Source organism: Aquila chrysaetos, chromosome 1 (genome assembly GCF_900496995.4).
Source record: "Aquila chrysaetos chrysaetos chromosome 1, bAquChr1.4, whole genome shotgun sequence".
Classification (NCBI taxonomy): Eukaryota; Metazoa; Chordata; class Aves; order Accipitriformes; family Accipitridae; genus Aquila; species Aquila chrysaetos.
In genome coordinates, this window is record NC_044004.1 from 50168193 (window position 1) to 50194927 (window position 26735).

The following is a 26735-nucleotide window of genomic DNA, read 5'->3' on the forward strand; positions in this document are numbered from 1 at the left end:
GAATGAAACCATTATGTCCTAGAACAAGTTTAAAAAAAAAAAAAAAAAAAAAAAATCTTAATTTACTCATTGCCCATTTACAACAACAATGCAGGGGGGGAAAGAAAAAGAAAGAGCTCTCTTAAACCTGGATAACTAAGATTTAAGAAAAAACCCACAGCCTTGGCTTCAGCTTCCAAGGAAGCTTGTGAGGTGAAACAGGGCCATGTGGAGATCGGTAGGTGATTTACAGGATGGTGATGCAATGGTGCCTAAAAAAATAAACAAGTTAGAAGTGAAAGCAAACCAGAGTCAGCTAGGAAGCTACATGACCCCCACCCATTGTGTAAGTGAAGACTGTACAGCAAACAAGTGAAGACAGACCCAGAGAATTTCTTGAGGTGATTTTGTTAGAGGTACCCTTTGGGATTTTTTTTTTTCCTTGGAACAGCCTACAGCAGTCTGACACAATGAATGTGTCTCACAGCTTGTAGATTAAAGGTACAACTTTTCAGAAGCATCTAAAGGATTTAGGAGCTTAAATTGCACTGCAAATTCCACAGGAATTTGACCTGTAATTAATTAGACTCTTCTGGAGTGTCTTTGTTCTTTGTTTTTAAAGTGTTCTTTTGCCTTGCAATCTCTGAGAAAGTGTGTTTCAAAATCAGGATGCGATTAATGAGCATCCCACATTATGGAATTACAATGAGCAGAACTAATGTATGCAAGTGTTATTTCTGATTTCTATTTCTTCAGACTTCCTGGAGTCACTGTTAGTTTCTTTCCTGGACAAAGGGGTTTAAGGCTTTCTTGAACTAAGCCCCTCTTTATGTAGCCAACTGCAGCACACTGGAAGCACAATTATGCTACTAAGATAAGACAAAATGCAGTGGTGATGCACCAATTCATCATGTTTGGATTCTTCTAATGAAGCCCATTACTCACAGAAGAGAATTTTCTCAAGCAGTTAGTCACCAGCAGACAGCTTTCCCTGTTACTCCTTCCTTTTCTACAGCTGGTGAATAGTCTGGTCCTCCCCTCACCATCCCAAAAGTGCAATATTAGGAAAAGTCAACACCTAAATTAAAAGTAAACAAACAGTATTTAACTTTCCCTTAACCAAAAAATTAACAATAAAACAGAACAGCTTTCAGGAGCAAGCCAACCTTTTTCATAAAAAAAAAAAAAAAAAAAAAAAAAAAGAGAGAGAGAGACAAAAACAGCCTGCTGTCCTTTTAATACTACTGAAAGATACTGAATACCTTTCTTTAGCTTATTAAAATAAGCATAAAAAAACCTACATACTAATTATAGCTTGCATAGTAACATTTTGTTTTGTACTTTGTGCAAATCTTACTAAATAAGGCATGCTTGAGAGTTTAGGTAGCAATGCAGTAGTTATCAAAGAATGCTGAGAAACTGCAAGGAAAATTCCAGGCAGTCTGCAATCCACATCCACTTACACAGTTCATTTGACTTCAAAGACCAACAGCTGATAGCTGCAGATCTGTCTGCAACATAAGGCAATATGGTATGTGTAGGGTCCAGCACCTGCTTTCAACTAGTCATGTATTTAATACATATAAGACCACTTGTATTCAAAAAACCTGAGCCACTAGTTAAAAAAGAGGGCTTCAGATGTGGATTGGTAAGAACCCTGTTTCAGGGAAAAGGAAGGGAAGGGGGAAAGAGGACAAAACCACAAAGAAGCACAACCCTTCACATAAAGGGGTTTTGTGCAGGTTTTGTGTATATTTTTTATACCCTGAACTGTCCCCATGGGGCAATGTTTTTTCCAAACTGTCTTCTACCAAGTTATCCAGAAGAGTATTTCTGGAACAGAAAAAGCTAAAACGTTTGCCTCTCTTAGCCAACCTACAAGTGTCTATTGCAGAAATTCAACAGGAATCAGTGACACTGAAGAAGGGTGGCTGTGTAAAGAGGAGGAGATGAAGTAGGAAATTGCAGTAAGAGCAGTATCAGGAATGTCTCATATAATTTATGTAGCACAGAGGGAAATTATAAGGCCTAATATAAGGTAACATGGAATAACATTTTGTCTCCTTGTTCCCCCTCCAAATCAAGTATTTTCAGGAAATATTGAAGTACAACCTTCTTTTGTAAGCAGCTTTGCATTAAAAATCTGTTTAAACTCCAAAAGCTTTTTAAAAACATGTTTAAAAAAAAAAAAAACCACTAATAATAATCCTCAAAATCCCCCAGTATTTTGTAACATAAAATGGAATGTTCCTGGGCAAGAGCTGCCAGCTCCTTCAGGAACTCTGGGAAAAGGGCAGCTGCGAGTACGGCATTCCTCACGTGCGCAGGAAGGCTGGGATGAGCCAGGCCTTTCTTTCCTTTCTGCCCCAGGAAAGGCTGGAGTACAGCCGGGTAAGCTTCAGAGAGGTTCCTTCCTTTCCCCACATTGCTGCTGTGCTGGACATTACCTAAAGCCAGGAAGAGAGGAGAGGAAAGAAAAAGAAAAAGAAAGAAAAAGACTCAGTATATTAAGTACACACAGTATTTGTACAGTGTTCAAACCCAGTTTACAAGGATTGTGTTCAGAGCCGTAGTTTGCAGTGCCCAGACCGTGCAGGCTGATACTCCGCTAATCCAACATTTTAAAGTTCTTCGTGGCCTGATTCTGTTGCATTTTTTATTAGCTATCTTTCCCCAGGTTATATATTATTCAGTTCCAGCTCTGATGAGAGAAGTATGTGGGCAGAAGAAGAGTCAAGGGGAAGAGTAATATGGATTTACCTTATGAAATAGCAGATAATATCTACCCATCTAGACCCAGCATGGTTGTCTCAATTTAAATGATACTGTGCTCTAGCCCTCCCCCACATCAAAATACCATTTGGACTTCTCTCTCTCTTTCTCTATCCTCTCCCCATGAATCATCGCGAAAATGGGTTTGAGACTGAGCTATCACACCGCCATGGGAGTTTGATGCAGGCTAGAAACTAAGGGAAAAAACGCTTGAAAATTTGGTTTTTCTACAGCTGTAGGTCCCACTAACTACACTTGCTTTTGACCCCCTGTAAAGCAACTAAACATTAAAAAAAGAGCAAACGAAAACCACCGTGTGCTCTGCTATATGATCTCTGCTGCCAGAGTTCAGAGGATCAGGGCTCAAGCATCAGAACGCATGGAATTACAGTGACAGCGGCACTTAAATTTCAATCAATTGCTCCTTGTTTCAACCTGAAGCAGAACTGCACTTTAATTAGATGATAATTAATTTAGTGAAACTAAAAAGGTGACAAAATTTAACACTGATGGAAATAGATACTTTACAAAGAAAAATTAACCTGCAGAACTCACTGCCACAAGATGTCATTGAGGCCAGAAGCAGAGACAGATAAAACCCTGTCTAACTTACAAGTGGATGTTCTCACGAGCTGTGTAAGCAAATCATTAAAAAGAAATAAAGGACTCTCATATTAACTCACATACTGCAGATAATGCAGCAATGTAGCATTTGGCTTAAGAAGAGGTTTCCCTTAAAGTGCGTGCAGTTTATGTTAAAACAACTTAGTCTCAGGTTACACCACCATTTTTCTGAAACCTCTCCAAGCAGCTAACATGAGGACCCGTAGATGAATGCCTCACCCAATGCAGCAGAGAAATCCCTCTGTTCAACAGCTCTGCACTTTTGTTCCTTTCCTGTAGTTCTCCTAAGGCACTGTGGAATTACTGTACACTTCCAAATACTCGAAAGAAATTTTCATCTTAATCATCTAACAGACTTGTACTTTTCTTGAGTTTCAAAAACCTTTCCAACTGCAGACTTATTAATCATTCATATTGTTATTCTACAAATTTCTATCTACCAGAGACAGAATAGAGGAATTTCAGTTCTGTGGAAAATTCTGACTGTGGGAAGAAAAACAACTTAATAAAGTTTTGAGCTTCCCTTGAAGATTTATTTTTTTTTTTTTTTTTTAGATTTTCTAATGTCAAAATGTTTCATAATTAATATTTTATGTTTTTAAATAGTTTAGCCAAAATAACCAGAATGCTAGTATACTGTCAAAGCTCTTTTTTTAACTCTTCCCTTCAAAAAGCATCGAAATTGATACATTTCCCTAAAAATGATTTTGATTCAGATTTAACTGCCTATTGAACACACACACACACACATCCCCCACAAAACAACCAACCAACAACAACAACAAAAAAAAACCAAACCAAAAAAAACCCCCCACCACACACAGAAAAGAGAAAAGCACAGAAAGCTGGTCTAGGGACCAGAGATATGATTTTTTTCTTTGACCAAGATTGTCCACTTCTTTCTAAGGTCAGGATGCAAACTGAATCATACAATTGAGAAAATGATTACTCCAGAGATATTGTTACCAACACACTGAAAGAAGGGCAGCATTTCATATGGGATCTACATCATGACAGCCCTACAAATCTAACCAGAACCCGAGCTACTGTGTAAGGAAACCACATACTACTGCAACCAGAAAATAACAAATCATCCATTTCTGCTCAAACACTTTCAGAGACCATCACTGTTAAGAGAAAGGAAATGCTCTGGTTTTACATTTGTGGTCCCCACTAAGTCTGGCTTCTGTTTTTCAGATGTGAATGCTGTAGGAGGCTACTTATGCTCAGACCTGTAGAAAAAAATTTGGGGTTATTCACCACTTCCATTTGGGGAAAAAACCCTCAGAGAAGAGCTTATTTGCATGACACTCAAAGGTGGCATTCAAGCTAATGCAAAGAAATCCTACAGGAGTTCCTAATTATTATTTTTTTCATTTACCATTAGTGTAGCAGTTCTTACCTCGCACTTCTTAATCAATATAATGAACTACTGTGGGTTGATGGACTACTGAGCCAACTTGCCACAGGAATTACAGTTTGATTACTTGCATCACCAGTCTTGTTGGGAGCCAAGTCTGCAGTTATCCAGACATTTATTTACTCTCCATCTATTTGTCAAGAGGTGCCTTCTTTGCAGGAGTTGCCACAACACAGAAGAAAATGTACCAACAGGGTGACTAAGCAGCCTTGTTTCAAATTCCTAAATAATAACCAGCATGAGTCAACCTGGCAAATTCTGAAGCCCACAGAAGAAAACTGGCATAAAATAGTAAGTATAAATAAATGTCCTTGGGAATGCATTATATAAAAGTTCTTATTGCCAGCACCTGCAAAAAAGGACTCTAAATGTTGCCTCCTAATCTCATCTCCCACATGCTAGCTACAATACCATCTAATTGTAAAGCTTTCTAATCTATGGGACCAGAATGTAGAGCCTAAAACGCTACTGACATTTGCAATACACAGCTCCTTTACAGCAGGCACCTTCCACAGACTAATTCTTCAAGAAGCAGCCTTAGCAAGATCGTAATTCTACAGACTAGATGTACTGCAGACCTTAGAAGCACATACCATGCTGACTAGAAACTAGGTAAATTATTATTTAGAGCCTTGAAAAATGAAAACACAATTAAAATGGCACATAAAAAGTCCCACTTTCCACACCTCTGGAAATCCAAGAAAAGTATCAATGTCTTCACAGAGGTATAGGCAGAGGGAGTGATTATTAATGACTCCCAGTGATGAGTAAGCACACACCCGTAAATGCAGCCTCTTGAACCCTGTTGCTGAGTCAGCTCTTAATCACTGCGGTCACTGCTCTCACCACATTTGACACATTCCCATCATGTGGGAAGTTGGCTTTTAAGGGAAACCTGCACCCAACATTGCCTGCTCAGCAGCAAGCTGAGAACAGGCATATCTTCAGGGCACAGCCCCAACTCTACCAGTTGCCTGGCTGCATCTGGAAAGTTCTTAGTTAGAACGTAAGATTCTTCATTTTGCTTATTTTTACTAGCTTCCCCCACAGCAGTGTAAATACTGGTAACTGTCAAGACAGGTGTAACATGCACTATGCTTGAGAAGCAGCAGATGTTATGGAAGTCTCCTAGAAAGCTGGCTTGTTGGGATGATGCCTGTTTAAGTCCCCACTGCTTTCAAAGTGTCCTGGCTTTTACACCCACCCACCCCTTTTTGCTGCTGTTGTTTTGTTTTTCATTCAAAAAAGCACATTCAAAGTTTTCTGGCTAATATTTATCTCTCTCAATATTAGTCCAAACCATAGTATGAATCCTTATTCAATTGTTACAGAAACCAATTCATTCTGGACTTCTGTCCTAACATTTATCAAAGAAGAACCAATGACTAGCTGAAGGTCAGGCTAAAAATGAAATGAAATCATGCACATATGCCATCTCACCTCATGCCTTGAAAGCAAGTTTGTTTACGGCCAAAGTGACAGCGAGTCAAGAGCTGATTTTGTTACTCCTTTAAACAGACATTTTCTGTAGCAGATGAAAGATTCTAATGAGCAAAGAACATCCAAATAGATCCATATACGGTGGCCTACTGAGCATCCTCAGTTTACAGTCAGAAGGATACATCTGGTTAATGATATTCGCAACATACCACACCTACTTTTAATCAGTCTGTAGGAAAAAAGAGAGGTAACCGGTGAGTCATTCCACCCAGCACTCCTCTAAGTGTGGTTAATGTTTACCTTTGGTTAGCAATTCTTCCGCAGCATCAGACATGTCCACACGAAAAAGCAAGTATTGCTGGGCCTCCAGGAGAAGAGCTGGGAAGTCTTTTTCAACGGAAGCAAAATGTTCAATTTTATTTTTCACAGATGCCAGCACCTGCCAAAACAACAGTAACAATTACTTCTTCCTCCTTTGCTCCCAGTGCAGCCACAGACTGAATACTCAGGCTTTCTCTAGCTGCATTAAAACACAGTTACAACAAAAGTTATGGTCACACAGAATTTCCAGTTCTTTGCACAAATGTAATTAAAACATCAAAACGAGATGAGAGGCTCTTAGGTGGGAAAGCAACAGGTGGAACTGAAAAATGCTAACATAAGGTTTAACGAGACACCAAAAATACTGTTCCAATAGGCAGAACTAACACTTGTGGTCAAATACCTGATAAAGTGACCGCACACTAGGCTGAAACACCATGTTGGTGTTGAGCAGAAAGGAGCGAAGAAGAGGCTGTGGATAACTTGCCAGCTGAGTAATAATCCCAATAAGCAGCAAATTTACATGCAAGGAATTCTCCAGCATGTTCTCCAGCTTGGACAACACTACGCTGATGAACGGTCCTGTAAGAAAAGAAGGAACCAATGTTTTTGTTTTCACCAAAGAAAAATCCTAAGATCCAGGAAACAGGCATTTAAAAGGAACTTTGATCATCATAACCAACCAAATTAGACCTCCCACACGCTAATTACAACCACAGGGAGAAAAACTAAACTATATCTTAACAGACAAAATAGACTTAATAGAGGTGCTGAAGGCTTTTGTGATTAGAAGCACTTTTGCTTGCTAGCCAATCAGTTTACATTAATGGCATATTTAACATGCGTAACTTATTCTACTTTACACATACCAATAAGGATTTAGCCTAGTACGTTATGGTCTACTGTTCTATTCCTCTTGAAGTTAATCAGAACAGTACCACTAGTTTCAATGTAAAGAGAAACTGCCGTTTTTACTCTTCTTGTGCCTTATTTCTTCATAAGGACTGGGCAAAGTAATTTACAGCTAGCTTTCTTATCAAAAAACTCTGGTGTTCTAAGGAAAATACAAAAATGCTAGTCTAAACATAAAAATCAAGATCTGTGATAGTTCAACATCACAAAAAAAGGCATTTGCAGTACTGCAAACAGTCACACAAAGCAGGGAAGACATTAAAATAGATTTATAAGCAAAATTATTGGTAGACGTAGGCTTTATCACATAAATGTCACCAATAAATAATAGCTTGAGTTTGTGTATTCATGCTGCAGGATAACCACTGAAATACAGAAGCATTTACCACGAAAGTACATAAACCCTTAGTGCTCAAGCTTAAGAAACCTTTGCAAGGCTGAGCATTACTTTAACCAAATACTACATATCATCAGATGACAAAGCCGGTGAGATGCTTGAGGCAGCTGATACAACTGACCTAATCACAAGTAAAGTCTTAGAAAGGTCCCTTGTCCCACACCCAGTCCCACTACACTATTCTGGCTTCGTCAAAGCTAGGGAAACCACACAGAAGAATCCCTGGTTGACACAGTTACAGCACTGCTAACTGTGAATATCCCACCCTACTCCCCAGCACAAGATGCATGCCACAGGCATTTCTAGGGTCAAGCAGGTAGCCATAACCCGACCCCATTCCAGCTCCCCTCAGCTAGCAAAAGGCTGCCGTTTGAGCTACCTGGGCACAGTTTAGCGCCATTTAATAAGCCTTCTGTAAACTACGGCAGAGACTAAAGCAATCCTGGGCCAGCGCAACAGTAAGGATCAAATCAGAAGTGCCTACGTTGCCACTTCACCGAACAGAGCTTCAGTAAAGGTTGAAGTCTATAATGTTTTATAGCAACCGTGAGTATAAAGCAAGCACTCCCTCGAGACTCATCTATCAAGGCTAATGCCGGCACAGCTCCACTCACAAGAGGAAAGGTAGGAGGGCCAGTGTTGACAAGGCTTTACGTGGCTGCTACCTTTCAACCACCATGTCAGCCATCAGAGTGAAGGTTGGTATCACATCCTGCAGGAATCCCCCCTGCCTGTGTACCCAATGGAGCAGCCCCAAAACCTTTTGTTGAGATACAGTTCCTCCTGTCCCAACATAACCTACTGCTTCCCCTCTCACGTTCATGGAGACATTTTCACAGAGCTCCTGATGACCACGGTGCAGTGGGAGCTCTACTGTATCAAAAGGGATGGCAAAAGAAGGAGTTGAGATATATCACTGTTCTCTCCTCTAGGTCAGACTTCAAAGCTGAGTAGGTAAAGCTGAAGCTAGATACTTGTAACAAGTGCTGTATGCCACTGCAAGAGGTTACCAAGATACATTTAAAAATTTCTCAGTGGCAGAGTGAGAAAGAAACTATTGGAATGAGAGTCAGAGGAACTGAGCAGAGTTTGCAAGCCTTGTAAGAAACGGGGTAAACAGATGAGAAGTCAAAAAATTATTCTTCTCCTGACTGCATCTCTATGTGGCCACAAAATCAAGCACTGGGGGGGGGGGGGGGGGGGGGCGCAGAATATAAATTCCTGTTTCTGAACACCACATTCTTTCTTGCTTAGGGGAAAACAGGGATGACAGTGTTTAATGCTTTTAAATTGCACATAGACACCAATAGGACATTTTCTTCATAGATCCATAGGCCTGAAGAGAGCATCTTTTCACTGCTGACACTTACTGGGTGTGAGAACCTCTGTTTGGTTATTTGATTCTGCAGAGAGAAGCCCCATCCCATGACAGCATCCCAAAACAGCAAAAGCAACCAAGAATCCTTATCACACACATCTACAAACATAATATAGCATTTCAAATTAAATATATTATTATATTTGAAAGACACTGCAACCTTAACATTTCTGAGGTATTGTTATGAGCACCTCCATCCTTGCAATCATTAAGATCTCCATTAAAGCAAGGTAAACAGCCTAAGAGTAAACCAGGATGTGGATGGGGAGCAAACAGCAAGGCTTTTTGTGTTGTTTTTTGTTTGGTTGGGTTTTTTTCCCTTTGCTTTGCTCAGTTATGGGGGTTTTGTGGTTTGTGGGGGTTTTTTTGGGGGGTGGGGGAGGAACAAATGGAGAGAGGGACTAAATGAAGAACAAGAGACAAGGACAATATTTTTGAGCTACATTTGACAGCAGATAATGGGAAACAGCAAGGTTTGAATGTGATTAGCTTCCAGTACAAGGAAATTGCTACCACAGCAAATATAGCAAATTGATTGAAAAACAGGTTGAATTTTTCAATTAAGAAACAGTGCCAGGCATGCTGGCCACAGCTGACCAGAAAGGGCTGCATTTCAATGGACACAAATGTTTTCCCCCTCCATTCAAACGAACGAGAAGCCATCTTACAGAGGTTTTGTTTTGGATGAGGAAACCTAGTTACATTATTATTTTTTATTGTTTGCATTACTATGGTATCTAGGAGACCTAATTAAAGACCAGGAGCCCACAGTGCAAGGAGCTGTACAAATACAGATCAAAAGCCCACTCTAACCTCCGGTAGCACTGTCATTCCTGAATGGCTGGGCAGTCTGCAGATACCAAGCTTAAATTGCTGCCTGGCACAAGACAGAAAAGCATGCCAACAACGAGGGCAGACCTGACATTGGAGGAACAGGATGGCAGGGCAGAGCATGGAGACAGGCATGTACAGACATGGCACCGGTGCTGCCACCGCGTGCTAAAATGTGAAATAGCAGAGAGGAAAAAAATGGCAACGTGATACCACATCCATAGCATCAGAGATGAAAGCCACCAGAAAAACAAATTATTTACCTGGGTCGTGTATATTAGAACAGTTACGTCAATCCCCTTTCAATTGCAAAAGCTTTCTCTAGAATGATGGAGATCTCGCATACAAACAACGTAACCCCTGCTCAAGATTTTAAACAATTACAAAAAAAAGCAGCCAATCCCCACACCTCCCCCACACCCCCCACGAGCAACCACCATTTCCTGCCACCACACTGATTGCTCTGCTCTCCTTTCATGTTGGATCTCTCACTCTCCTTGGACCGATCTCAGCTATTCGGGCTATACCCTCTTTAGTGCCAGGACTGTTACTTTCTTTATGCTCATGCTGTGTGCCGCGCAGTGTGATCGCATTTGGCCACCTTTAATCACCATGACTTGCTGTATTTGTTATTAACTGTATTATGTAATTAACAGGACATTCCACCTGTAAATGGAGCACTCTGGCTCCTCGCAGCGTGCTTGGGAGAGTCATCCTCCTTTGGTCCAAAGGGAGATGATGTGCTCTCCACAGAAGGGGTGTCTGCTGAGAAATTCTCAAAGTCGTCCTCCTCTTCTGCAGGAGAGACAGGCTCAGGAGTATCCAACTTCTGCTCCTCCAAGCTTGCACTGTTTGGATCCAGTTCCTTAATAATTTTGTCATACTGTGCAATGAAATCCTCACCATCTGTGCTCAGCAGTCTTACACTTAAGTTACGATCTGTCTCCTGAGGAGAAAGCTTCAACTCTAAGTCTGGCTGTGGATCAATCTCAATCATTTTCTGGTTTATTTGTTCTTTCATTACACCTTGAGTCAAGCTTGAATTTCTCTTACTGTGCTCATCCAAGTCCATTTCCAGCTGGCTCTTTGCAAGAGGCCCATTGACTACAGTCTGGCTTTGGACCTCATATTCTCTGGCTGCATTTAAAGTTTTCTCCTTAGAGTTGTCATCATCTTGAGTATCCTTCTGGGCACATAACCTGTAAACAATAACATCATCCTGAAAGTCTGATTCCTCTATGTAAGATCCTTTGATTAGCATGATGGCATTTTTTTTCATTTCTTGAATGTGTTTTGGTGGGTCTGCAGGTGGCTGCATCTCTGTGCTTCCCAGATCATCATATGGTTGTGGTGAGCTCACATCAGATCCAGGAGAAATCCCCGTGTCATAGCTATCATCCCATTCTAGCTCCAACTGCATCTTCTCACCGAATGGAGTTACTTGAGAGGAGCTACACGTGCTAGGTGCCCTTTGCTGGAGCCGAAACATGGGGTATTCCACATCTGTACTGTTCTCCTCAGCAAGCGTTTGGATAAAGGTGTCCGGATCAGGGTTTACTCCATCATACAAGGCAGACCAAACCTTACAGTCTTTCAGGCACTGGAGGATGGCTTCTTGAGCTTCCCCCAGATACTGCAAGTAGCTGATGTCCACAGCTCTCCCATATTCCACAATGCAAATAGATTCAGAAGAGCGTCTACCAGAATCTGCAAGTAAAGAAGATTACTCATACCATGAGTAATATACCACAAGTTCTCTAGCACGGCATCTACTAAGAAATGGCATAGAGTCTTTAGCCCCAACCATCCAATAAGGCAGGAATATCAAACCATAAAGATGAAGAGATTTGCTCATAAACATACATGACTGGTTCCTACTGCCAAGACGGAGCTGTAACTAAAGATTTCTGAGAGACCAGCCCACACTCAAAACAACAGCAACCACTCTGAAGCAGCCAGAGCTGCTGTCATGTATCTGTGTATTTTCATAAATGCATATTCAAGTTAGATAGCTGTTAAAATAAGGTTTCAATAGACCTGGACACATGGAAGGAATTAAATAAGCTTTCCAGTCCAGGCTTCCCCGGTTTATTGTTGGCCACCACATTTCCTTCCCCTCCCATCCTTCCCCACCTCCTCCCATGACCTGCTACCAAATCAAACTCAGTTCATGATCTGGTCTTCCCCTGAGCACCAATTACCTTTAGTTTGTGCTGCTTTTGTCCATAGAATATAATCTTTTCCTTGGCTTTCAAGTGTCAAGGTGATCCCAGTGGAGCAGCAGACTGGTGTTAGGGCCAGCAGTTTTGCAGCAGATACAGAATAACAGTCTCTCTCTTTCACAGCCCACCGCTGGCTCAACATCATGTGGTTACATGGGATCAGATACCTGAAACAGCAGTGTCTAGCATTACTTCATCACCCTTTCATGTTAGAGAAAGCAACAACATACAAAATTCCCTTCCCACCTTCCTGCCCTCTCCAAATTAAAAGAAACAGTAATAATAATCTTGACAGTGATCCATATTCTAAACCTCTCAAGAGCATGAAACCCTGACTCTTTATATTGTGAAGCTACAGTTTGATGAGGAACTGTCAAAATGAGTAGAGAGAGGAGATCAGTTGCATCAGAACAGGGAAGTGAACAATCCTTTGCAGGTCAGAGCAAACTTGCTGTCAGAAGGGATGGAGGAAGTGTGGGATGGGCAGATGTCAAAGGCCAGCAGTGTGGTTTGGTCCCACTATGAATGAGTCCTGTCTCAGAATCCTTAATTTATTTGTTTTCCTGGGAAATGCAGAGAGAGACAGTTTACGTTTGCCAGGCAAGCAGCCAGCAAAAAGGAGGGAAGGGTCATCAAGGTGTTTTACTGCAGTAGATCAAGACTGAGCTCTCATGCAGAGGGAATAAGCTACGGGGAGTAGAAAGAATAGAGGAAGCACATTCTTGTATTGAACTTCTTCAGAGCACTTTTGTTCAACTTTTTAAAAGCACTTTATTAAAAGCCTCAGTGTTAACTGGACTGATGTTGCACCATTTAAAATGCAAACAAATTCTAAAAGATTCCCTAAATAAACAAAAAGAAGATTAAATACAGCACTCTACTGCTGTTAGAGCAGTGACAATACTTGAATTCACAGAGGTCCTAACAGCATTCACAGGCACCACAGCCAGACCTATAGGGGATTTCACCTTAATGCCTGTGGATGGAGGGACAGACAGTATCTGAAATGTTCATACAATCTACAGTGCTAAAAGCCCAATTAATTCAGTTACACCAATATTTTCAAATAAATAATCAATTCTCACCTAATACACACTCCAAAATTATGAGTATTCTGAAGCAAAGCAAAAATAATCAACACTACGTAACAATCTACCTACAGCAGTTCAGGAACCTGAAGCATTGTCAGTGAGAGAGGAATCAAAGAGGTGGAAAACAACAAGAAAGAAGGTGGAAGCTGCAAACGAGTATATAGCTCTGTATCACAGTGTACAATACACTAGAGAAAACATGCAGGAGAGAAGAATTATACATTTAGAAGCAGGGAATAAGCAGTTTGGAGGCGATAAATATATTCTTAGCTTCTCTTCTCTCACTTTTATAGAAATAAATCACAAGAAAAATCTCTTGCTCCTGAAGATCACAGGACGTAAATCACACTTCTTCAGGTCTGGTAGACTTTTGTCAGGATCGTAAATATTCTTATCTCTGTAGTTGCTTGGATTTCTGCTCTCTTGGCGAACTCTCATCCAGCTCTGCATCTATAGGCAGAGACTGTACGTCCCAGAATTAGGATGAAGAGTGGAAAAAGGAGTTTGGGCTTTACCTTAAAACTAGCTGTAACATCACATCTTCACAATGCAAGCCAATGAGTGTTCTGAACAATGCCAAGGAGACCACACAGAGCTGGAAAATGATAAATGTTGTCAGTTTTTGATCTGGAAATTGTACCTTTCCAATCTTCCCTGCATGCTACATTACAAAATGGCTCTGCCAGATCATCATGCTTTATATGACACTGTTAGTGATATTTCATTTTGTCAGCACCCCATGGGATTTTTTTTTTGACATTTTCTAGAGCTATACACATAACATGTTACATTTTAACAAAATACAATCCAGAATTTTCCTTCAAATAAGTTATTAAAAAGGCAGTAATTTACCAGTCCTTAATATTATTAAAATTTATTAATTTAATTTAACTCAGCATGAACTGAAACCTGTAACTTCCAAGATAGCATGTTAGTTTTTACTTCTGACATAGAATTTGAACAAACTAAAGGTCTTTTCTGAAAGAAAAGTTATAAACTGCCTCAAGTTTCTGTTGCTTTAAGTATTAAGGAATGATTAGTGTTCTGCACATTAAGAACCTGAATGCTTCTCTAAATATAGCTTAATGTACTGACATAGACCAGGACTAAACAAGTCATTTTTGTCAGAATTTACTCCATATGGAGTGTTCATAGCCCCACCATTACAGGTCACTTGAACATCTGGGAACTATGGCAAGGCATGAAGATCCTTTCTGTGAGGCCAGAAGACAGGAAAGAAAAGTAGGATTCCTCATTGGAATTGCATGCTTGCCTCTTTAACAAAGGTCTGATCAAATATACCCATATTTAGGTATTTCAGTAGTCACACTCAGCAGAGACAAAAATCATACCCATTCTGTCATTGGCACCCCGCTTTCGCAATAGCTTTAGGACAGACTAGAAACATGGCCTTCTACAGGCTTTTTTGGTCACTAATTAGACATACAACACTTTCAAAGCTATCGTGCAGTACATTTCTACCTGCCAGACACTTGCTAGACTGCAGTTGTATCCAAAACGGTAGAAGCATGAGCTGCAAGCTTTCACTAGTTTTCACAGACAGCAGCACCATTATCTCCCTGCCTCTTAATGAATTTTTCCTTGGGCACATTCTCCTGTGCTGCTCTCTCATGGAAACAGTATCTCACAGCTGGCTTAGACTCCAGGACCAGGCTGACTCTTGTGAGAATTATATAGCCTAAGTTGACCTTTTCCTAAAGTTTCAAGTTGGTGTTTAAATCTTGCCTCTCCCTATATTAATTACGTAAACTCAAAAAATGAATATATGAAATTAATTGCACTTTTCAGTAGCTAACAAAAGAAACAGATTAGGACAAAATAAGGAAACAGCTACAGATATTTCTCTACCTCATTTTTTCAGTCACTGAACATCCTTTGTAATTCATTCAGGATGAAATCCAGCATCCTGCCTGGGCATGGGTTCTCTTCCACCCTGTGGAATTTTCTCCTCTTCTCTGCAGTCACTCCCCTTGCTCCCACTGTTAAAATGCTCTATTCTAGCTCTGCAACAGCACATTGTTATGTTCCTCTCTCCAGCCCATGCTTTTGCAATAATATAAACTTAAAGATTGTTTCACCCCTTCCAGTTCTCTCCTTCAGATGAGTGACTCAGCTCCCCTACAATATGAACGGCTGTGCATGGTGACCAAGCCCAGATGAATGCATAGATTTCTTAAAAAAATACATATACATACATGTATTTTCCCTTACTTGGCAGGTACCTCTGTGAAACAGTTAAACAGCAATGTTTAAGTGAACCTCACTTGATAGCCTCTGAAAAGTAAGTTTCTTTGACTGCCTTCCCTAGTTTGGTCATTGAACTAACACTCACAGAAGAACAAAAGAAAGGGAATAAGCAGAGAGATGAGAAACGGGGAATGCTCATGAACTGGCCTGCTGTGAGGCAAAGCAGAGCTCAAACTTGTTGCCCTGCCACCACTGTCCACTGCTTGTACTAGGAACCAACAGTTAGTCCAAGACCTCATGTCTACAGAAATAGATGCAGAAAGCAAAAGGGCAAGAGAGGAACAAATAACCAGAACTGGAGTTCTTAATAGGAATGTGGGGGCAGAGTTGAAGAGCTTCACAACAAGGTTTTGGAAGAAGTCAGATCCTTGCATGAAAGGTGTGTTTTAGCTGGGTGACATGGGGGAAAAGCAGGAAATCTCATTTCCTCTGTGAAATTTACTGAGATCCCAGTCTAACTTTTCTTCATACTGTGAAAGTTCAAAAACCTGCTACTGCCTTAAATTTTCCTGTATTTAAGAAATTTCAGTTTATAAGGACACATTACTTATTTGTCTTTGCAACCATATTGCAAATCAGGAATCACCTGAATAAATAAAACTAGTCTATTTCTGTATTTTGTAAAAAGAAAAGATTTAAAATACACTCAAGGAGACAAAGAAGATAGTATTTTTACAAGTCCTTTTGGCCACCTGGCTGTACATAACTTTAACCCTGTGAATTATTAATAAGTATTTTCATCAGTAATAATGTACGTAGCTTTTGTGCTGTGGAAACACACAGAAGGCTGCAGTTCTGGCTTTTGCACTTGGCCAAGCTATACTGCAGAAAACTCATTTAGCATCACAGAACCATTTTGGCTGAGATCCTGAGTTGCTCAGGGCTGCAGAATTCTTTACAATTCCCATCTCGTTTGCCTATGGAACAGTAATTAATGATTAGCAGAGACAACAGTATTTGCATTTTCGTCGACAGAAGCTGTTTCAGTTTTCAGAGTTAATCCATCTTAGAGATGCAGTAACAGAAGCATATATCCATATTTGCATGCACTCACATTTCAAAACAAATTTCAGATGAAGCTACTGTCCCTAATACACAAATTTAATGCACATACTGGTGTTCTGGCTTCTCTTGTACCTGCACTAAAACTTTATTCTTTATATCATCTATGAAGCTGTGCACCATGCAAGATTCAGCCAAGACTGCCAACCAAGCAAGGCTCAAAAGGGTAGGTAGTCCAGTGCAACACATAGTCATTTTCTCTGCCTGAAGATCCAACTGTTAGCAAAGGTAACTACTATGGTTGTCAGCTAGCTCTCCAGCCACTGTGGTACATTGTGCCTAGGCTGAGAAGGGACTCAGTGCAAATTTGAGATAAACCTTACTACACAGGGGAGTGAAAGCAAAGCAAAGGAAGCAGCAGTCTGATCACTTGAGCAAGAAAGCGCCTTCTTTTAATCAAAGAAGAAAGCAGGCAACATCACAGTTAAGTAAACAAGCTATAATAATACAGACTTGATTCCTGAGAAATATATTGGCAATACTGCAATTCACAACTTGGATCAATTTGGAGACATCCATATAGGGCTCCCATCATCTCCCAGAAGGACTATTTGAAAATGCTTGTTGCTTGGCAAAACTCCAAAGATCAAAAATGCTCCTTGCCACAAGTATATTTCATAAGTCCCAGTGTGAGTTATCTATGGCAGCACTAATTCAGCAGTATCCAGAATAAAAATGCTTCCAAATTTACCTTTAATCTTCTAACAGATTCCAGACTTCCAGAAGACCTCATCTCCCTCTATCCCATTTCCTCTATGTGTGAAACCACCTCACACTTTTATCAACTTAGTATAGTGGTAGCTAAATGTCATCACACACACACTAAAAATAACATTGAGGGGGTGGAGAAATCACACATTTTGGGGAGGGGGGTGGGGTGGCAAAACTCCTAGTTAAACAGATACCCACTGAATATATGGAATCTGCCATTTAAATATTTAACCTACATCCATGCTGAGTACCTGAACTTCCTTCCTACTTTTCTTACCCGGAATGGTGTGTTGATTCGGCTAGTAAGTGTATCTAGGATATGCACATTCTCATGTCGGTGCAGCAAAATAAAACGGAGGAAAATCTTGAGGAGGGCTGGCTCTGAAACACTACGCAAAAAGAGATCCAGGTACGCAGTAGTAGTCATCACTTCTTCCACAGTCACCTGCAAGCAAAAATAATGTAAATGCAAATATACTGCACACACAAAATATCCATCCACCCTCTGCAACTGTATACCTGGAAAACACTCTAAGCTCTCCATACATAACACTGCAACAAAAACATTGAGGTCTTTGCTTTTAAATTTGCAAAGAGCATGCTTCTGAATGACTCGCAAGCATTTAGAACCCATTTCTTATCTGTCTTGCTTCCCCAGGGAAAAAACCACCCTCCCCCAAACTGACACCCAAAATCTCACACATACTGAAATACAAAAAGACAAATCATGCTGGAAGCTCCCCACCACCTTTCTGCCCATGTCAGCTCTTTTGCATCACAGTTCCGTCATCCTTCAGAAGCATTTTCAGGTGTTGTGAACACCTGCATCTACCACTTTATTAAAAATAAATGTCAGACCACAGTCAAAGCACAGTACAAACTCATGGTTCTAGAGCTTTAAAGAAAAAATCCCCATAGCTATCCAGAATTTTGCCACAATTTTCCTTCTTTTTATTTTCCCACAGCACAATTTCTCATCTTACTCAATTTTTAAAAGGAGTATGTATATACATACATAGACACACAAACCAAACCCCAAAATCTTCGCTACTGACTATTTGTATATCAAAATAAAATTCAAATATCCATGCAAAATTTGCATACCATAACCCACGCTGCTCTGCTTATTGCAATCTTTTGGAGCTTATCTATTCACAGTATACACTGGCAAAGCACAGAAAATTCCAAAGGCCACCTCTGCACCATGTACTGCTGATGCAAAGTCAGCTTTTTAAAAATAGTTACCCAGGAACTTAATAAGCTTAAGTGCATAAAGATAAACCCTTAAATACAAGAATCTGCCTATATGAAAGGAAGCATTAAACATCTTTTGTTTACCAAACTTAGCTGGAGAAATGAAAAGACTGATTTTATTAAAAAAAAAGAATCAAAGCTGTCACTTAAGAGCTAAGAGGATTTAGAAAATACTCAGAAGGGCAACATTCACGTAACATGCTGTAAATATTAAAATCCCTGTTCCATTATGCTGCATGTTAGCCATGTACACAGTAGTGTCATGCTGCAAACGTTCTCTTTAAAGCATTTAAGATCACAAGCTGCTTCTGGCTGGTTACACAGAACATAGGAATGCTGTATGCAGCCTGCAGACCTTATGGAGAGGGTGCACCAATGTGGAGAGCAGAGAGAAGCTCTAAAGTTAAGGTCATTGATTCACTCTCATTCTGAGGCTTTATTCTAATGCTCAGCGTCACCACCCTCAATCAGCAGGCTACTAGCTCATTTTGGCATTAGAAACAAAGCACCAGTGAAGTAGCAACAATCAAATTTTTCACCAGGATGGGAAAATAAGTTCACCTTCTTGGTTTATTGCAGTAAGGTTGGTCAAAATCAAGCATTAAAATGTAACAGTGAAAGGAAAGGAATGAGGCACACTTTCACAGGATCTGTGAACTTCGTAAGGCTAAGTAAGCAACAGCTATAGACATATTTTCTAGACCTGTAGTTGTATGTTCAGTGCTACCAAAACCAGAAATAAGAATATAGTACTTTCACAAAATAGTATCTATTAACATATACTCCAACTTAGAATACAGTTTATTAATTCATTCCTCCTTTCCTCACAAGTGAAAAAAAAATAAAGTTACCAGGCTAAGCACCCCAAAGTTACAGATTGCCCGAATTAGCACTGTGGCTACAATAATACAGAATTTGAGTTAGGGCTGTAAGTGTGATAAAGCAAACATTGTTTATGCACATACACACACTTTTCCATAGGACTACTGCCATATACACCCACCAAAAAACCTGCTCAGGAAAGGAGCCAGGGTTGTGAAACAAAGAAAATTGTTTCTGGTTAGAGCCAAGATTATTCTTCTTTTTTTGCAATAGCCAAAAGGTGTGGGGACTTGTGGGGTAAAAAAGAATGGCTTTCTGGTGGAAGCTGTTGACTACTGCCCTAAGAACTGGCTTTTTTTTTTTTTTTTTTTTATAGCAGCAAGCTGTAAAAAGCAAAGCCCAAGAAATCCATCATGTGACATCATTATGATAGCATACAGTTCATCGAAGAGTTTAAACCCCGTGCCAAGGAAAGGCCAGACAGAAGTAATACATCATTACGTCTGTGTGTCACTTCTCCTTCATCCTTTATGGGGAAAAGGAAGCACCTTCTTGGCCTGCAGGTTTCACAGATGTTTGCTAAAGGCAGAGGAATGGGCCTGAGTATATGTATAAAATACCAAAGCTGTAAATGAAAGCAAGAAAAGACAGCAGATTCATAAGGGCAGTGACCTTTTTCTGAAATCGATGCTCTTTGGACATCTCATCCTACATTTGTATCAGTCAGAGAAACCCATATGCTTTTCAGAGTGCATATCATGAATGAAACAAAGAGCAGAAGAAAGTCAGCTAGAGACTACTTTAGAAAAGAAACATTCAATTCTGAGAGCATGTTCAGTGCTCCTAACAGCTTGGGGACTAGACAAAAAAAGAAATCATGTTTACCGTAGCCAACACTTCACTGATACCACTGAAGAGAGCTAGAAGAACCAAACAATGATTAATGAAGCCCAAACAGTTCACAAAGGAGTGAGTTACAACCTTGTTAAATCTCAATTGTTTGAATTGAGGTTTTTTGTGCAGGGTGCCACATTACACTTAGTTTTTAGTTCTTCTTGGGAAAGAAGTTGCTGAATCTGCTTAACCATTTTCTGAGAAAGAGGAAAGAAGACTAAGTTTTGTCAAGATTTAAGTGGATTTGTAAGAATCATTTTTCAATGAAAATGCACTGCCTTATCCACAACACTCCTTCAAACTTTTGCAATAAATAAAGCTAGGATCTATTTCACAGCTCACTGTGCAACACTCAAAGCAGGCAAGTTAATGCTGTACAAGTGATTTTAATGCTATCGTGTTCTAGAAGTTCCAGTGCGCTCTCAGTGCGCCTTTGTGTGCAACTTGACCATACAGACCTGCACAGAGACCATCCTTCTGCTTCCTCGCAAGAGCAAATCAAAGAAAAATATTGCTTTTCAGTATTTGAAATTAAAGCCACCTATGTTGCTTAGGAAAAAGATCAATTAATCTGGCAAGCAGACATCTGTGCCTTTACAATTTTATCTTATTTTGCCACCTTGCATTCTGTGTTTGCTTCTCCCTTTCACCATATCTGACAGTAAGTGTAACTTCCAAAGATTTGAGGCACCTAGAGAAATATTCAAAAAGGCTAATTTTAGCTCCATGAAGCTGGTTTTCCTTTTACTCAATGGGATACATTAGCCCGCTCTGAATGAGCCTCTAGAGAACTCGCTTTTTTTGCAACTAACTAGAAGGACTTTGGAGAAATCAGTTACATTTAGGCAAAACCCAGCATTGGCAATGGCAAAGCCCCTTTTAACTGTACACCTTTTCTACAGATCACATTACACATAATACATTGAGTGTTGAAAGTGAGACTCATTCAATTTGTGCAGTTATTATTGAAGATCTCTGTTTTCTAAGATACCAAAGCCACGCTATTAAGCTTCATTCAGAGTACTTGCTGGTTGTCTCCTCTTAAACTAATGTCTCGTGAGACAGATTTGGGGAAAGTAGAGAAATCCTTTCTAATAAATTCAACTTGGTACTTCGGTAAACAACAAAAGAACCAATGTTCCCAGAGAACAAAACATTTACTACCCATGTCAAACATGTCCACTACAGTCAAATCGTGAGGCAGCTTACAAAAACTTTGTATCACTGTAAACATTGATTACAGTATAATTTGTCCAAGTAAGCTTTTAGCTAGCCCTCAGAATTTAAGATCTTTGAAAGGATGACAAAAAACAAGCCAAAACTTACACACATCCACAAATCTGATATTTAATTTAAAAATTCTTCACTTCTGACAATTCAAGTATCAGGAAAAATACCATAACAAAGGGAGATGAATAAAATTAAGACATGGTATTTTTCTAGAAAAGCCCTTTGTTAAGTAAGTAAATTTCAAGCTATGTTTTTGATAAAGGTATTTCAGCAATATTAAAATTCACCACTGCCACAACAGCAAAAATAAAAACCCACCAGCAGCATCCCTTGCATTAGATCTTTTCTAGTAATGGTAAAGACCAGGGATATCTCTGCTCCCAAGATAAAATTGTAGGATTTAAAATGAAAAACAAGAAAAATCCATATCCATTGCATTAATCAGAACAGTATTCTCCCACTTTTATTTTCATTATCCACAGCTGTAACAATAAAAAGTTGCTGGAATTTTTTTTTCAACATACATGCAAATTTAAAGTGTCTATCTAAAGATACCATTTAAAAAACTCATCCACATGTTTTTCTATACAACAATCAGTTGTTACAGATATTTAAGATGTAATCTGCCACAAAAGGGACTACCTGAGAGTCCGACAGATACTTGATTAGAGTTTATTGAAAAGAGAAAGCCACTTTTAGCCTTGTAATACCCTTCTCTAATTATGTAATAATTTTTAGCAAATCTTTTCTCACCTTCTTTGATGACTGATTAGATGGTGAAGCAGAACAGTGTAAAGAGATCCAGCTTTTACAAGTCACTGTGCCAAGTAATAGCAAAGAGCCAGAAATTACTGTCATTGCAAGTTCAGTTTAATATATTATACTCACTGTGTTAGACCAATTGCACTGATTCTTTATTACTGGCTATTTTCCCTTGGGATCCACACAATATATTTTCTAATTTACAGCTTCATGCCCTCTTACAGGAATAAGGCTATCACGATTCCTCCTTTCCTTCACATTTCCCTTCCTACAAGGATTTCATATTGCCCATGAAGAGACCATGAATGTTCTTATTAGAACTTATCCTCTAGATCCACAAGCAGTTTAAACCTGAATAAGCCTACCTCACTGATGAACAAAGTCCAACCATTCCCACTCTTTTCTCCTTTCTATTCACTTTCAACTTCTTGCCCCCTGCTTATACTGGCAGAAGGGTTCATGCTTCAATTCACCGCACAGTGAATTGGCTCAGGGAATTGATTCAGGTTAAAACTATCCAGGAAATAAAGGTGAGTTTTAACCTCAATCAGTGTCCCATATGAACAGTTGTCCTGGCAAAAGAGGGGGAGGGGACAAGTGGGATCAGGGACAGAGGAAGTTTGCATGCTGGGGGAACTAAAAAATCAGAACTGCTTCAACTTCCCTCAGCTTACGTTTATAAACTGCTACAGTTTATACCGGGTTAAAAATCAACTCAATTGCAGTGTTTGATGCAAAAAGTGAAGGCACCTTTAACACATAACCACTTCGTAGCCAATAAAGTTAAGTTTTGTAGCTACTAATGGGTTTCTCCAAAGCATGAGACTATTCAAAGTTTTCCAGTAATGCTTGGGTTACACCTTTTTACAGCAGCTGTCAAAATACTTTCAGCAAGGTGAAAGGTGGTATTATTTCTAAATGGGAACCAACAGTCTCGTAGGATATTTATAAAGATACTCCTTCTAATCTGTACACTATAATTTACAGGTCATTTCCCCCTAACTGAGCTGTGTAATCATCAAGCAAGTATTATTGAATTATCACTGTGTTAGAGGTTTTCATTTCGATGGGTTAGTGCGCAATAGAATTGAGGTCCATTTGACAAAGCTTATTTGACAGGACCATGCCAGATCTTCCACAGAGCAGTTCTGTTCACTTGGCCAACTGCAATGTTTTACACTAAAAAGCTGGTACAATTTTCCATTATTCAGATTAAAACAACCCTTCCAAGTAGAAAAATAATTATATCATAGTTAGCAATTAAATGCCATGTAGTAAAGCAGTAAATGCTAAGACATGAAAAATTTGCATTTATCATATAATTTGTCAAATTTTCAGCACTACCTTTAATAAATTGAAATAACACAAATTACATAAACACTCAAGATGTTTTGAGTAGCTATCTTTGTCACCCAAATTCTCTGAATGCCAAATTAAAAGTAAATCATATGCACTTACAGTAAAGAAATGTATATAACCAATCTGAGTTGTATCAAAGATAGCATAATATTTATATACACCACAGTGTGGCTCCTAATTATCTAGCACATGGTTTTGACTGCAAAATATATACATATTAAAGACCTTCTGAGAAGAATTTCACTCAGATTTTTACAATAGTGCTAAAAGAGTAAGGTAAATCAGCACTTTCGACTACCAAATATATAAAAACTAAAACAAGAAAATACAGCCTCTAGCAGAACTAGTAAAACAGACTTTGGCCCCAGAAGATCTTAAATTTTTTTTGATAGAACTCCAGAATTTTAGTTTTGAAAGTGAAGCAAGAATTAACCAATGAAATATGTCACAGAAATTTGACAGTATGGCTCTGCGCCTGAGCAGAATTATACCTTCTCACAAGTATTTTTTTCCTAAGCACCAAAACCTAGGGAAGAACATACAGAACTGCATAATTTCAAGTTGTAACTGACATGCCATCAGAAAATACCAGTCTTAAATTAAGAACAGATTCTGCCAGATAGTCTTAATTTTCTTAAATCCCAGACACTTAGACCAGAAAGAATAAAAGATGGTTTGGGCAAAAGAAAACTACCAAATGAACTTTTTCTTTAGCTCCGTATCTTTATGGACAAAATACTTCATTCCTTCTGTTTTTAACTGAATTTGTACAGAAATAAGGAATTTGTGACCTTGCATAATGACAAACCCCCCTGAACAATGTCATTGAATCGCTTTTTTCAATGTCTCAAGAAACTCAGATGTCAGAAGTAAGGGAGGTAACTCTTTTGTAAGAAGTACAATAAAATCCAGACAACCAAAGGACAAGACAGGGCTATCCAGCACAGCCAGGTAATGCATATCCCTAGCTATATAATACAAATCTGGGCTCTGTCTACCCATTCAGCAACATGCAGCTTCTGAGATATGAACATATTTGTCGATTGCTCTTTACACGTATAGGTGGGATAACCCACACAAAGTGACAAGACTAGTACAGATCAGGTATAAATTAGGCTACAAGAACATGCTATATTTAGGATACTTATCTTTGAGAAATGAAGTTAGGGAGTCATAAACTTCAGAATGTTTGGGTTATTTAAGCACATTGCAGTTAATCTGCTACATAAATAACCTTCACAGAACTCACTGTGAAAAACAGGTTATTTCAAGCCAGCTAGCTAGCCCAATCAATCTGAAACTTCCTTAACTGGCAAAAAACTGAACTAGCAAATTCTTTTTAAACTCCATACTAGCTTCCTGTGATAAAACCATAAAAATCACACCAAGCAAAATATGTCGGTCTCCCCACCCCACGACTTTTTCATAGAAACGCGTCTCTATCCTCAACACTCTTGCACTGTTTCATTTATACAGTGAACTGTGTACATCATAAGTATGTATAGGGAGACAATCTGCAAAAATTAAAAAAAGGCAGAGCTTAGTACATAGTTCCCTAAATGTTACAGACATTTCAAGATCACACATATACATATCTCAAAGCTTTGGACCACATACTGAAATTCTGAACTACTGTTACTGAAATTCTACTTACTGAAATTCTGATGCTACTTTTACCAAAAGTCTTGTTTGATAGTCCAATGTTTTAAACTAGAAGAAGGTTGTCTTCAGTAATCCCAGGTCCCTAAAATGAGAGTGAAACTGTGGAGCAAGGAAGACCTACCCTTAGAGGAGGGGGATCAGGTTAGGCAACATTTAAACAAACTGGATATACATGAGTCTGTGGGGCCTGATAGATTGCATCCCTGACTGTCGAGGCCACTCTAGGTTTTTGGAAGGTTGTGGCTACCTGAAGAGGCTCCTGAGGACCAGAAGTAAGCACATGTCACTCCAGTCTTCAAGAAGGATGATCCAGGGAACTACAGGCTGGTCAGCCTCACATCAATCCCTGGGAAGGGGATGGAATAAAACCTCCTGGAGGCCATTTCCAAACATATTAAGAAAGTTGACTGGGAGTATGGATTTATGAAGAGGAAATCAAGCCTGACCAACCTGATAGCCTTCTACAATAAGATGACTAGCTTGATGGATAAATGGAGATCAGTTATTATTTCTCTTGCAAGGCTTTCAACACTGTCTCTTGTACAACATCCTCATAGACAAAATTACGAAGAACGCATAAGTGGACAGTGAGGTGGATCAAAAACTAGTTGAACTGCTGGGCTCAAAGGAATGTCAACAGCAACGCAAAGTCCTGGCTAGAGGCCAGTGATGCAGGGTCTACACTGGGGCCAATACTGTTTAACATCTTCATTAATGACCTAGATGATGAGCTGGAGTGCACCCTCATGCAACGCGCCCTTGTGACAAAGATGACCCACAGCCTCCTGGGCTACATTAAGAAAAGTATTCCTAGCAGGTTGGTGGGGGGCAAGTCCAGCAAAGGCCCACAAAGATAATTATGGGATGGAAGCATCTATCCTATGAGGAGAGGCTGAGAGAGCTGGGACTGTTCAACCTGAAGAAGAGAAGGCTCAGGCAGGATCTTATCCATGTGTGCAAACACATGCTGGGAAGAAGCAAAGATGAAGCCAAACTCTTCTCAGTGGTGCCCAGGGAAAGGACAAGCAAGAAGCAATGGGCCACAAACTGAAATCCAGGAAGTTCCAACCAGACATCAGGGGAAAAAAAAAAAAAAAAAAAGTCAAGGACCACACATTTTTCTACTGTACAGGTGGTCAAACACTGGAACAGTGTTGCCCAGAGAGGGTGCACCATCTCCAGCTTTGGAGATATTCAACATCCAACTGGACACATCCCCGAGTAACATGCTCTAGCTGACTCTGCTCTAAGCAGGAGGGCTCGACAGGACGATCTCCAAAGGTGCCTGCCAGCCTCACCCATTCTGCGATTCTGTGAAAAGACA

General features: G+C 39.6%; 1 protein-coding gene across 7 annotated transcripts in view; it reads right to left on the minus strand.

Annotated features, from left to right (window-relative positions):
• Window positions 1–421: 421 nt before the first annotated feature.
• Window positions 422–26735, minus strand: part of FHIP1A (FHF complex subunit HOOK interacting protein 1A) — a 93223-nt gene continuing 66909 nt past the window's right edge. For all 7 annotated transcript variants that reach the window (XM_030008716.1, XM_030008736.1, XM_030008679.1 and 4 more), the window contains 7 exons: window positions 17706–17873; window positions 13903–13982; window positions 12276–12463; window positions 10741–11781; window positions 6960–7138; window positions 6536–6674; window positions 422–2426 (listed from right to left, as the gene is read on the minus strand). In XM_030008716.1, coding sequence (XP_029864576.1) covers window positions 2176–2426; window positions 6536–6674; window positions 6960–7138; window positions 10741–11781; window positions 12276–12463; window positions 13903–13982; window positions 17706–17873 — 2046 coding nt within the window. In that variant the 3' untranslated portion in view covers window positions 422–2175. The remainder of the gene's footprint in view (window positions 2427–6535; window positions 6675–6959; window positions 7139–10740; window positions 11782–12275; window positions 12464–13902; window positions 13983–17705; window positions 17874–26735) is intronic.